The 12897-nt window shown below is 35.5% G+C and overlaps 2 protein-coding genes across 3 annotated transcripts in view; one reads left to right on the top strand and one right to left on the bottom strand.

Annotated features, from left to right (window-relative positions):
• The window catches only part of LOC142337492 (N-alpha-acetyltransferase 16, NatA auxiliary subunit-like), a 444167-nt gene that overhangs the window by 178643 nt on the left and 252627 nt on the right, over window positions 1-12897 (top strand). The window lies entirely within an intron of this gene.
• The window catches only part of LOC142338007 (uncharacterized), a 71019-nt gene continuing 63623 nt past the window's right edge, over window positions 5502-12897 (bottom strand). The window contains exon 7 of the mRNA XM_075387641.1: window positions 5502-6007. Coding sequence (XP_075243756.1) covers window positions 5502-6007 — 506 coding nt within the window. The remainder of the gene's footprint in view (window positions 6008-12897) is intronic.

The raw sequence follows: 12897 nt of genomic DNA on the forward strand, positions 1-12897 counted from the left end.
TATAACATAGTCCTGCATTCATGTTCTTTCACTTTTTACGATTCAAACGAATCACAGATCCCTCAAAAACTTGAATTATTTTCTTTAAAAAGATAGCTCATAATTTTGGAAGGGAAAAACAAACCGAATAACGCCGAGTATTTGTCCTGGCTAATAGAACTAGGAACGATACTTAAGCTAGCAGGTTTCATTGGAATAAGTAATGTGGTAATATACTTAAGCTGCAATAACTCTTTATCTTAATAATTGATGAAATTTTTAAGGCTTGTGGTAATTTTCCAACTGATTCCTAAGATGAGCTGCCCTGGTGCAAAGCTATTTTGTTTTGCTCCGGTTCTGCTTCTATATGTACAGAAGCTGGAAAAAAGAAACAAAATTTTGAATGAAAAGACTAATAGTGGACCCATGAAGAGATCTTAACTCGATTTTTGGTGGTTGCGAGATGACTAATGGTGGACCCATGAAGAGACCTTAGCTGGACTTTCTTCGTTATGAAAAGACTTTAGCTCGACCCATGAAAAGATTTTAGCTCGACTTTAATTAGGAAGCTCGACCGTGTAATTATAGTCAATCTTGCCCCCCCCCCCACCCTACTAGACATTTAAAGTCTTTTCATAAGTCGAGGCCTAGGCCTGGGTCCTTGACACTGTTATTTTTCAGTCTCATCAAGGTCGGAAGACTATATACTTATTCTAGGCTGGAATCTAGGTCCCAGGTTGAGGATTTTGTCAAAATTTATGTAAATATGCAGACAACTGCTGAAAAAAAATATTTTTCATATGATAAATTTTGCCGTTTAGTCTGCTGAATTTTAAGCATATTTTTTGCATAATTTTAACTCTTTTCAGCACATTAAGCAGATGAATATGTAAGATTAATCCGCTGAAAAATCTTTTTTTTTCAACAACTCTCAGCGCGTTTTATACATGATTTCCACACTTTTCAGCACGTTTGTTGCACATTTTCTGCACCTTTTTCCGAAATGTGCTGAAATATTTATTCAATTTTCAGCGCAATCAGCACAAATCTTGCATAATTTCAGCACATTCAGCGGATTTCTTGCAAAAATATCTGATTACATCTGCTGACTCCTCGACTCGATCATGATATCGATATAATGGAAACTGACGATGGCGAAATTATTTGCAGATTGTCGTAAGCAAAGAGATAGCGTCACTGAAAGAACAGATAAATTGTTAAAAAAGAAAAATTAATCAAACTACCATCGAAATATCAAACCAGGCTACATACACAACGAAAGCAGAAAATTGCTCTTTTACCTAGATTGGCGAACAAAAGGACAATAGGAAAACAATTGACAGCTATACAGGGGAACCTACATGAACCCTGAGCAACAGCGAACCCAGTGATTTCAAATGAGACAAAAACTAAAAGCAGGCAATCAAAATCAAATCTACTGACCCTAACAACTCATATAAATTCAGAGAGATACCAGGGCCGAGATGTCAACCTTAAAATTTATATAACAAGGTAAGATTGGCTGTGAATGTGCTGAATCTATGTAAGATCTACACTCAAGCGTAGATCTTTCATAAATTCAACGCTTTCACCGCTAATCTTACATGATTTTGCGTTTTGAAGCGTAGATCTTACATAATTATATTAAAAATAACTCGCAACTCGACAACATCCTGCAACCACTGACATCGACAAAAAATACAACTACTAATCTACTAATATTTCTGTGGAATCATGGAGCACGGAAAATTTTGAAGGAAGAGGAAAAAATTATGTACAGACTGGGATACTTTGCTATTCATTGAACGAAAACGAGTGGGTAAAGCTGCGAGAGGGTAAAGCTTTAATCTCTTGCAGGGCACGCGTTTGATTTCAATGAGAAGCAAAATATCCCAGAGTTTTTGCAACCTCCTACGACTCACAAGAATCCCTAGTTGGAACCTAAAGTCAAGTTTGCGGAAAATCGCAAACTGAATTACAGACTTTGTAAAATAATGTATTATATTTGCAGATATTTGCAAACAAGTTTTGAAAATTTGACATTAGATTGCCAATTTTTGCAAATTCTCACATAAATTTGCCAACAAATTTATATCTTTAGAGATTAATTTGCAACTAATTGGCAACTCTCACAATGATATGCATTTTTTTTTACAAATTTGACCTCTGATTCTGTAATCAAAAATTGGCCCATAAAACCTTTAGAAATCGTCATTAATCTAAGCTTAAGGCTCTTCACTTTTAAAAAACCCGCAGACATCACGAAATATGAATGTACACATATTTTGTGTGCATCGGCAAAATTTCAAAGAAAATTAAAATAATAATAATAGTAATAGGCATCACGAAATTATTAACCCATTCCATCTTATTTCTATCTTTAAGTTTTTGTTTTTTTTTGAAATTTTTCAAAAATTTTCAACTCTTCTTAAAACTCTTTCCGAAGTCTTGACCCTTGCCGAAAGTTGAATCCTTGCAACAGACATCCAAATGTTGTAACCACGGCAAAAATGCATACTTATCGAATTGACTATAACAAAAAACTCAAAAATATAGCTACATCTAAAATCCTAGAGACATCTACTAGCATTAAAATGAGGTCCTGGCCATCATGGTCAAAATACAAACCAATTTATTGAGCTATTTACAGAAAAAAGACCCTATGAAGGAAACGTAGACCAAATTCTCCTGACTACGAAAGAACAAAAAAAAAGAGCAAACCAATTTGTAGGTCCAAAATTGATGCCTATACACATTGTACATGCGGGAATTAACAATCAATTTCACTTAGAGAACACAAAATTTAAAACAGAGCTCGAATTTTACCAAAATTATCCTAAAGTAAGTTAGGAAAAGGCTATGTTTATCGCTAACATAGTGACTCCTCATTTTCTTAATTAGAGTTGAGGTAAGCGCAATTTGAGCCGACCTAAGGATAAACATATTTACTTTAACGGTTAAGGTGAATTAAAGATTTTTAAATGTAAAATTATGTACCTCTAATTTATTTTGTGTATATGGGGATCTAGTGGACGAAAGATCAATTGACATACACTTTTTAATTCTAATGGAGGACAATTGCATGCAGTTTCGTTATAAGTTCTTCATAAACGTTCCTACTTTTTTTTCTATTCTCACATCAGTGTAGAATGAATCATGGAAAACGTGGTAACAATTGCAAACCATTGACCTTGGTCTTTACTATCACTCGGAATCTATAAAGAACGGGGGAATTTTGGCAAGCAAACCTTCAACAAAGACAAAGCATTGGGCAGATTTTGAATGTATTGGTTATTAGTTTTTATTTTTTGTCCACTCCACCTAATTCAAATTTTATGTTTTCTATTTGACGTATCGTCCTGTTACAATGGCCCTGATCTTTTTATCTATTGGATTAGGAAAGAAAACATAACCCACTAACGTTGGGCGAATTTCCTTCAGACGTTAGTTGGTAGCCAGCTTGGGCTTAGAGAAGGGCGCGCTTAGGAAGCATGAGGGGGGGGGGGGGGTGAGAGGAGTGGGCGTGGGAGGGTGGGGGGCGAGGGGGTCAGGGTCAAGTGTTGGGAGAGGGAAGTCCACCCATGGAGGCAAGTTTGGACGAGAGGGGTCGAGGACGGTTGATGGGGAGTTTTTTTTGGGGGGGGGGGGGGGGGGGTGGATTGAACGAAATGGGGGATGATTGAGGGGGTCAAACCTTTAAGATTAAGAGCCGCTTTTGAATCTCTAATCTCAAAACAGTTTCGGTGAACCGCATGCTTGGAAAATAGTAAAGCGTATGGCTCAGAGATGCTCAGCCACTGAGCCACTTAATGCCCTCCGTGATGTACCTGTTCATCCCGTTTTTGAGGACGAATTGTCAAATTAGTCAGACGAAAAATCAGTCTAACGAAAAATCGCATAAAAAACCGCAGAACTAATGTAATTGCCGCAAACTTGATTGAGAGCAATTAAAAATTTCTCACCGCTAATTGGCCAATCGAGGAATTTTTGCATTAATAGAGGTTTGCTTATTTCCCTATCGACTATGCCCTTGGCGACAGTCGGAGCCTTTTATGTATGAAAAAATTGACAGTACTATGAAAACTGCGTTCGTAAGAGGTCAACAGAACAATTGCGCGTCCTTTGGTCTATATACGCGTCGTTTATTGCGGTGACGCCTCGATGGTTGCAAAGCATGCCACCTGGCTCGTCAACAACCATTTTTAAATGTGACATAAAACCTAATTAAAACATTTATTAAACAACCTCATACATGGCAAAATAATAATTTTGGTATCACAAGATCATCACACGGAAATACTATAGCTTAAATACAAAGTCTACTTGCAAACTTTCAATTTTATGAGCGCCTTCCGGTACCAAATTATCAAGTAAATTTTTTTTTTCGTTTTCATTACCAGATTTCACTTTTCCTATGTTAATACCTGTGCGTGTAAAGCATACTTTCGAATTTGGTGGACAAAAAGGTGGTGCCCTATATGGAACCTCCAGTCAGTGGCTTTCAATTTTAAGTTGGAAGTTTAAAAAAGAAAACTGCTTTTCATCGCAAAATATGTTTGAAGGAAGCGCCATCCGCGAATTTTTAAGTAACTAGACTGCACATAATTTAGGACCGCATTTCGCACTTTTAGGGACTGGAAGCAATAATCACTTTTAAATGAAGCTGCATTCGCTGTTAAATGAATAGGCCTAAATTAACCTTAGAAAATATTTCTCAAAGTAGCATTAATAATTAACAAAACAAGGGAAGCATAATCGACAAAGCATGAAATCTTAAGACAAGACAGAAGGGAACAAACAAAAGAATATTAATTGCACAATAATCCTTCATTTTAGTAAGGTTGATTAAATTGTCTTAGTCATAGCTGCCATCGACATTGAAAACTAAAACGAGGGTTTATTTTGCATTTAATCTATGCATATTCTTATAAAAGCGTTTGAAAGAGAATATATATCGAATTTGTTGTTTTTATCGAGGAGTTCAACTAAGAGTTGACAAAAATTGATAACTTGAAATGAAGCAAGCAATTCTCTTTGTTGTTATAAAAATGTGTACAAGAATGATATATCTAGTATAAATTTCTCTTTTCGGCAATTGCTTGCAATAAATTATATGTACGCTTGTCTTTGTTGTCTTTATGATCGCTTCCTTTCAAAATAGATTAAAACTTTGTGAAAAGCCTTGCAGCCGAACGTAACTTCTTTTCACATTTATGTAATCCTGTGTTTCATATTCGGGTTCTTTATTGCTTTGTGGAAACCATTTTCCCGAAAGCTTTGCGCTTTCCGCATTGAACGGGAGTGGCACCGGAAAGCGCCGGCCACTTTCTTTGGAAGTAGAATTTTTCGGTACCAGTAGACGCTCATAATGAGTGCTTCTTCACAAAGGTCATAATCAGAAAACCAATCAAGGAAATCAACTAATGAATATTTGTATGATTGCAAACTTAGAGGTCAAAGACAGTCAAATCCGCAAACTTTCTTACGGGCACCTCGAGTCAGATTGATAAATCTCCAGATTATTAGCAGAGACAGGTGGTTCTATCAGCCGGCCGACAAGCCATGAAGCACCTTTCAAAACGTGCATAGACGTCTAATCTCGAATGGCCCACAAACTTATACGGCCCTGTTGCATTCTGCTTGATAGACTTAGCAAGGGAGCCTCCAGCTGTGGTATTGAAACGGACACTCAAACTGATCACAATATTCCTGTGGAACAAATCCCAATCATTATCGACGGAAACAATTCCAGTGTAGTGGACTATAGTGCCTGACTGTTGCGTCCTTATGAACAAATTGGGGTCGAGTGGTCGCAACGTGAACATACGACAGCATCTTCTGTAGGCGGAATTTAGACTGTTGAGGTAGACTTCCGCCGCTTCCTTCAAATCCGCCAACTCAGAGGCAGTCGGAGTGGAAGATACCCACTCACAAATGCACATGTCAAACTGACCGGAGTGTTTGTCGAAGAAGTCTATATCCAGGCAAGTTCTGTCCTCAGAAATTTCAGAAAGTATTCCAAGTCCACCTAAAAAAATAAAACTTGAAAAAATTATTTTGGAACCTTAAACTGGACTAAATCAGAACCAGGGTCGAGGTGTCAACTTTGAAAATTGCTTAAAAAATGTGAGAATTGCGATAAACTCGATGAAAAGATGTAAGAATTGGAGTTTTTAGCGTCTCTCTACTCTTTACTGCAGAAATGAATGCAAAAAAATGTAAGATTTGCGGTGATTGCGTTGCGAACGGTGAAAAAGATTAACGCTAAAAATAGCAGACAGAAATTCTTACAGGAATTTGTCGCTAATTTCACTGCAAGTCATTGCCTTCGCCGAATTCATCGCTAAAAGATGAGGGCGCTTAGCTGCGAAAAACACGCTAATCACCGTTTTCGCTATTCTTTTTTACGCTATTCATCGCAATTCTTAAATTGTTTTTTTAAATTTAAATTTTTGTAAACAATATTAATTGATCACTGGTTTTTTGGTTCAGCAACCGCTCGAGTTGTTTCGATTATTAAATTTCTAATAAACACTTTGCAATATTTCAGGTTTAATTCGTTTCTCTTCAAATAGTGTTTTCCAAGAGAATTAAAGTCATGGGCCAAAAACAATTATAAGCTAGAAATAATGATGTTAATCATGTGAGTTTTAGATGAAATAGTTCAAGTAAAGTGCGTGCTGGATAAAATTTTAGTTCAAAAATGACCATTATAAAAAGCGCTGAAAAATGGAAAAATTAGCATTTACTATAAAAAAATCGACTGCACATTACTAAGCAGTAATGATAAGAACAAAAAAATACGATTTTTTTAGATGTCTCTATCAAGAGCAGTATTCAATGTATTCGCTTTGACGTTTTCCTATATAACGTCAAAACGATCGACAATGAATGTTTTCAAATACAAAACTTGTTAGAAAGAAAAAGGTAGATATTTTTCACTATCTTCTGAGAAATAACTCTCCCTTAAGTAAGTCTTCGTTTCAACAAAACTCAGACTCGTTCATTATAAAATTTTAGGGGAAAAACTGTTGTAGTTGTAAAATTCTACCGTAATTTTTTATTCTGTTCTTATCAATATTGTTGCAATTGAGTTCGAATTCCCTTTTGTTCTTTTATTTTTGATTTCTGCTGTTCATTTTACCAATTATAATTTGCACAATTTGCACAAATTGACCCATGTTTTAATCACAGGTATCTAGTTTGAACAAACTTTTGTTTTTTTGCGTAATAGTGTACCTACTTTGAAGTGGAATTAGATTGCGGCAGGGATATACAGTCCCCCAAAATTCAAAAACAGGATAATTAAAAAGTGCCAATGCCAAAAGTAAGCTGAAGGTATAATTTAATTGATTGCTGCTGTTCGTTTGTTTACTGAAACAATTGCACAGCCACTAATTTTATTTAATTTGTTGTCTCGATAATTAAATTTTGGATAAAAATTTGAGCAGCTTCCATTCAGTAGGCTTCCAATTTTCGTTTTCCTTCAAATAAACAACTTCTAAGGTAGCCAAAGTTAAAGCTTCTACAATAACAAAAAATAATCATAATCTAATAATGGACAAAATTATGTAGTTAAATTAATTAGCTACACAAAATGCCACAAGAAAATTGTACGCCAATTGCAACTCTATAAAATTTTCTGGTGTGGATGACACATAAAACGTGTATTACCACACAAATTCCGGGTTTCAAGGGATGTGGGATGACACACTAGAAAATGCGAAATCACATAATAAATCATGTACTTTTACAAAAATCTTTCGGGCCTAATTTCTTGATCTTTTGGCGATTCACACAAATTAAAACCCAAAATACTCAATTAATTTGTGCAGGAAACCCACAAAAAACCCGCAAGAAATTTTTCACGTAAAGGGTAAACAATTCTCGGATCTTTTCCATTTGTTATCCCCAGTACGTTATGCAAAACCCCTGATATGAATCTCCCTGTTACAGAGCACGTGTCATTACATAGTAAATCAATATGTAAAGTAGGGCACGTGCGTGTGGGGCGGTGTAACAAAAATTATCCAACAATCACTAAATGTTTCCAGGTTTTTTACATTATTTTTTGTGTGTTTCCAATGCGAATTGATGACATTCTGAGCAAAAAAAAATCGAATTTCTTTTAGTAGGAAGAGTTGATCTTTTTGTGAAATTTTATGCAAATCACGTAAATACCATGACAATAAACCAAAGAGAATCATGTAAAATTACATGGTTTATCAGGTAACTGGGAATTTCCTCGTGGGTCACTTTGTCGAAAAAATTCAAGTAAATACAAAACATTTCCCTTGCAGTCAAACGAACTTTCGTGTGTTCCCTTCCTACTTCAAACAACTCACTTAAAGTTATTATACCTTAATGCAGGGCAGGGATTAATGGAGTAAAAGCAATGACACATTTGACATTTTTAATAAATATATGTTTCACCCGCTTTTACGGTGCCTCAAAAATTTTAAAATAAAATTTTTTGCAAAGAGGTGTCATCATTGTTGGTTTCGTAAAAACAAGGTTTACTGTTAAATCACAGCGGCGTTTAACTATTTTTAATTTCAGGGAATTTCTCGGCTGCCGTAAGTGATTAAGTTCGATACTATTTTTTCACAGTAACTCAAAAACGAATCAATGAATCTCCAATTTTTCTTGTGGTACACACTTCATAACTCAAATACTATTCTGTATTTGATGCTGGCGTAGCCCTGTATTTGCATTGCGGCTAAAGATGATTGAGTAAACTCATCTATATATTAAACCAGTGTCGACATAAAAGGCACCATGTTAAAGCTCCTAATCTTTACATGTTTTAACAGCCCCTAAACATGCTTTTCGGCAAAAAGCGACTGGCAACAGTCGGATTCGAACCGGTGTATGTGAGTTAAGAGTCAAAAGTGCACTGAGTTGAGCTAAGAAGCAGATGAGCCGCGTATTTATCGGGATTTTTGTCCATTAACGTCGCATCCATTTCTACTTTCTCCAATTCCCTCCATTTTTCACAATTTTTTGTGCTCCATGCCTCTCTCCTGTCACTATCTATCTTCTATCAATCTACATAATAAAAAAATTCGAATACCTATACCTTTATGTTTAAGCTCCTAATCTTCACATGTTTTAAGGCTTCTTAAATACACATCAAATAGTTTTGATTCGCATGTCTTTTGAAAAAGGTCAATGACCGAAAACTTGATCTTGCCAAAAAGTAAATGACCGAAAAGTTACCTATGCCGTAAAGGTCTATGACTGAATACTGAATGTAAAAATGGTTCATTGTTCGAAAAGCTGCCTATGACCGAAAAGCTGTCATCTATATCTATATATTAATTCAGTGTCGACAAAAGGCACCATGTTTAAGCTCCTAATCTTAACATGTTTTATCAGCCCCTAAACATGCTTTTAGGCAAAAAGTGACTGGCAACAGTCGGATTCGAACCGGAGCATGTGAGTTAAGAGTCAAAAGCGCAATGAGTTGAGCTAAGAAACAGATGAGCCGCGTATTGATCGGGATTTTTGTCCATTAACGTCGCATCCGTTTCTACTTTCTCCAATTCCCTCCTTTTTTCACATTTTTTTGTGCTCCATGCCTTTCTTCTGTCACTATCTATCTTCTATCAATCTACATAATAAAAAAATTCGAATACCTATACCTTTATGTTTAAGCTCCTAATCTTCACATGTTTTAAGGCCTCTTAAATACACATCAAATCGTTTTGATTCGCATGTATTTTGAAAAAGGTCAATGACCGAAAACTTGACCTTGCCAAAAAGTAAATGACCGAAAAATTACCAATGCCGTAAAGGTCAATGACTGAATACTGAATGTAAATCTGGTTCATTGTTCGAAAAGGTGCCGATGACCGAAAAGCTGTCATCTATATCTATATATTAAATCATTGTCGACGTAAAAGGCACCATGTTTAAGCACCTAATCTTTACATGTTTTAACAGCCCCTAAACATGCTTTTCGGCAAAAAGCGACTGGCAACAGTCGGATTCGAACCGGTGTATGTGAGTTAAGAGTCAAAAGTGCACTGAGTTGAGCTAAGAAACAGATGAGCCGCGTATTTATCGGGATTTTTGTCCATTAACGTTGCATCCGTTTCTACTTTCTCCTATTCCCTCCTTTTTTCACATTTTTTTGTGCTCCATGCCTTTCTTCTGTCACTATCTATCTTCTATCAATCTACATAATAAAAAAATTCGAATACCTATACCTTTATGTTTAAGCTCCTAATCTTCACATGTTTTAAGGCCTCTTAAATACACATCAAATCGTTTTGATTCGCATGTATTTTGAAAGAGGTCAATGACCGAAAACCTGACCTTGCCAAAAATTAAATGACCAAAAAGTTACCTATGCCGTAAAGGTGAATGACTGAATACTGAATGTAAAAATGGTTCTTTTTGGAAAAGCTGCCTATGACCGAAAAGCTGTCATTGTCAAAAATTCAGTAACCGAAACGTAATTTATGCAGAAGAAGGTCAATGACTGGATAGCCGCGGATGTTTTTAATCGGAACTTTTTACGCTGAATGTTTGCGTGACCAATTTTTAAACAATCTTTTGCTTCTTTTGGTTTCAGTTTTGCTTGATCTCAGTCTCATAAAAGTTTTGAACAACTGAAGTTTAATTAACTGAATCTTTTGTTGCCAGTCTTTTTTTCAAATGTTAGGCTAAGAAGAATTTGGTCTATTTTTCTTTTTTACTTCCGAAGGAAGATCTGTTCTCTGCCGTTTCTTTCTTTCTTTGCTCCTTCTTTTTTATTTTCTCCTTCATTTGTTTTGTTTTGTTTTGTTTTATTTCTTTTTCTGTCTCTTCTGCTCTTTATCTTTCCTTTCACTTTCTTTTCTCTTTCTTTTTTCCTTTCCTTTATCTCTCCTTTTCTTTTGCTTTTCTCTCTTTTTTCTGTCGTTCTGCTTTTTTTTTCTGTCTTTTTCTGTACTTGTCTGCGTTTCTTTTCTCTTTTTTATTCTTTCTTTTCTCCTTTTAGTTTTTTAATGGTTTTTCGCTTATTCGTTCCTCTCTTTAGCTTGTCGTTCTTTCCTCTTTCATTTCTATTTTTTTTCTGTCCTACTGTACTCTTTCTTCTCTGCTTTTCTTTTCTCTTTGTTTTCTCTTTTCTGTTGTTTTCTGCCTTTTTTCTCATCCTTTCTCTCTTTTGTTCCTGTTTAGCTTCTCTCTTTATTGTCTCGCTCACTTTTCTGTCTTTCTTTTCTCTTGCTTTTCTCTGTCTTTTCTGTATCTGGTTTTTCTTTTCTCTCATTTCTTTCTAATAGTAATTTCTGCCTCTTTTCGTTTTTTGTTTTTCTTTTCTGTCTCTCTCGTTCTCTTTTTTCTCTGTTCTTTCTGCTTTCTTCTCTTTTTTGCTTTCTGGCGTTTCCCTTTTTCTTTTCTGTATTTCATGTCTCTCGTTTCTCTATTGCTTTTGTCTGTTTTTTTTTCTGTTTTTTTCCTGCCTTTATTTGTTTTCATTCGTTTTCTCTTTCGTTCCTCTGTCGTTTCTCTTTATTTTCTCGTTCTTTTCTCTTTCCTTTCTGTTTTTCTTTTTTCTACCGCTCTTTTGTGTTTTTTCTGTCTTTCTTTTTTCTGTTGATTTCTTTTTCTTTTATGTTGCGTTTCTTGACTTTCAATTCTGTCTCTTTTCTCTCTTTCTTTTAACTCTTTCCTTTCTTTTCTTTTTTCCTTTCTTTTCTCATTTGTTTCTTTCTGCTCCCTCTTTCTCTTCTTTCTCTCCTTTCGAATTTTCTCTCTCTCTCTCTCCTGTTTTTCTCTCTTACTTCTCTTTTGCTTTTCTCTTTTCTTGCTTTTCTGTCTTTTGTCTCTTTCTTTTCTGTCTTTCATTTCTCGATTTCTTTTCTCTCTTTTGTTTGTCTTTCTTTTCTCTTTCTTTTCTGTCCTTTTTTTATTTTCCTTCCTTTCTCTCTTGCTCTTTTTTTTGTTTGTTTTTCTTTCTCTGTTTCCTTTGTCTTTTTTGACTTTTTCCTCTTTCGTCCACCCGTCTTTTCTCTATTTTGTCTTTTTTTCGGTCATTTTTTCTCTCGTTTAATCTTGCTTTTCTCTCTTTCTCTTCCTTTCTTTTGTCTTTTTTCTCTTTCTTTTGTCTTTTCTGTCTTTCTTTTTTCTTCTGTCTCGTTTCGCCCTTTCGTTTCTTTCTTTTCTCATTCCTTACTGTCTTTCTTTTCTTTTTCTGTTTTCTCTCCCTCCATATCTTGTTTCTTCTCTTTTTTACGCTCCTTAAAAATTCAGCCTAACGTATTACATGCGTTACTTTACGACACCATGTAGGATTTCGTTATCTGTACAAGTCTTAGCGCTCCCTAATTATAAGGGTCAGCAAAGCCGAAAAAAGTTGAACACAATATTGCTGGGACTTGGAGGTATTATACTAAACCAAACACATCGGTAACGTAACGTAATACCTACGGCTGTTGAACGAGGGGCATTTGTTCCAGCCCGAGGTGGTAGAAAAATAATGAATTTTAATACTTCTATTTTGCAAATGATCTTGTTATACTTTTGCGGGCCTGCTAGTATAGATTATTTCATTTAACTTTAAATCTTTCACCGCTATGTTTAAGGCTACTAATTGCTCGCTTGTCCGTATTTGTCCAGAGCATCACTCTCTCATGTTTCTGTGACAAATCAATTATACATAAGATTGTTTGCATTGCCTCTATTTTATCCTACTATTGTACATTATAAGTAGGCAAACCAGATGTTCAGAAATGGGAGATAGGAGTAGCTCACAACATGGCGCAGTCAATCGCGAAAAAATGTGCTAGGTCAGCATTGGGATAATAATAAGATCGTTCTGAAACTGATACCAAATAGCAGAATAAACAAACAATCAGTAATTTATTTTCAGTTTGCAAGAGCACCATCAGACTATTAATATCCGGTCTCAGGTGTCTTTATATTTTT

Source organism: Convolutriloba macropyga, chromosome 4 (genome assembly GCF_964194025.1).
Source record: "Convolutriloba macropyga chromosome 4, txConMacr16.3, whole genome shotgun sequence".
Taxonomy (NCBI): domain Eukaryota; kingdom Metazoa; phylum Xenacoelomorpha; order Acoela; family Convolutidae; genus Convolutriloba; species Convolutriloba macropyga.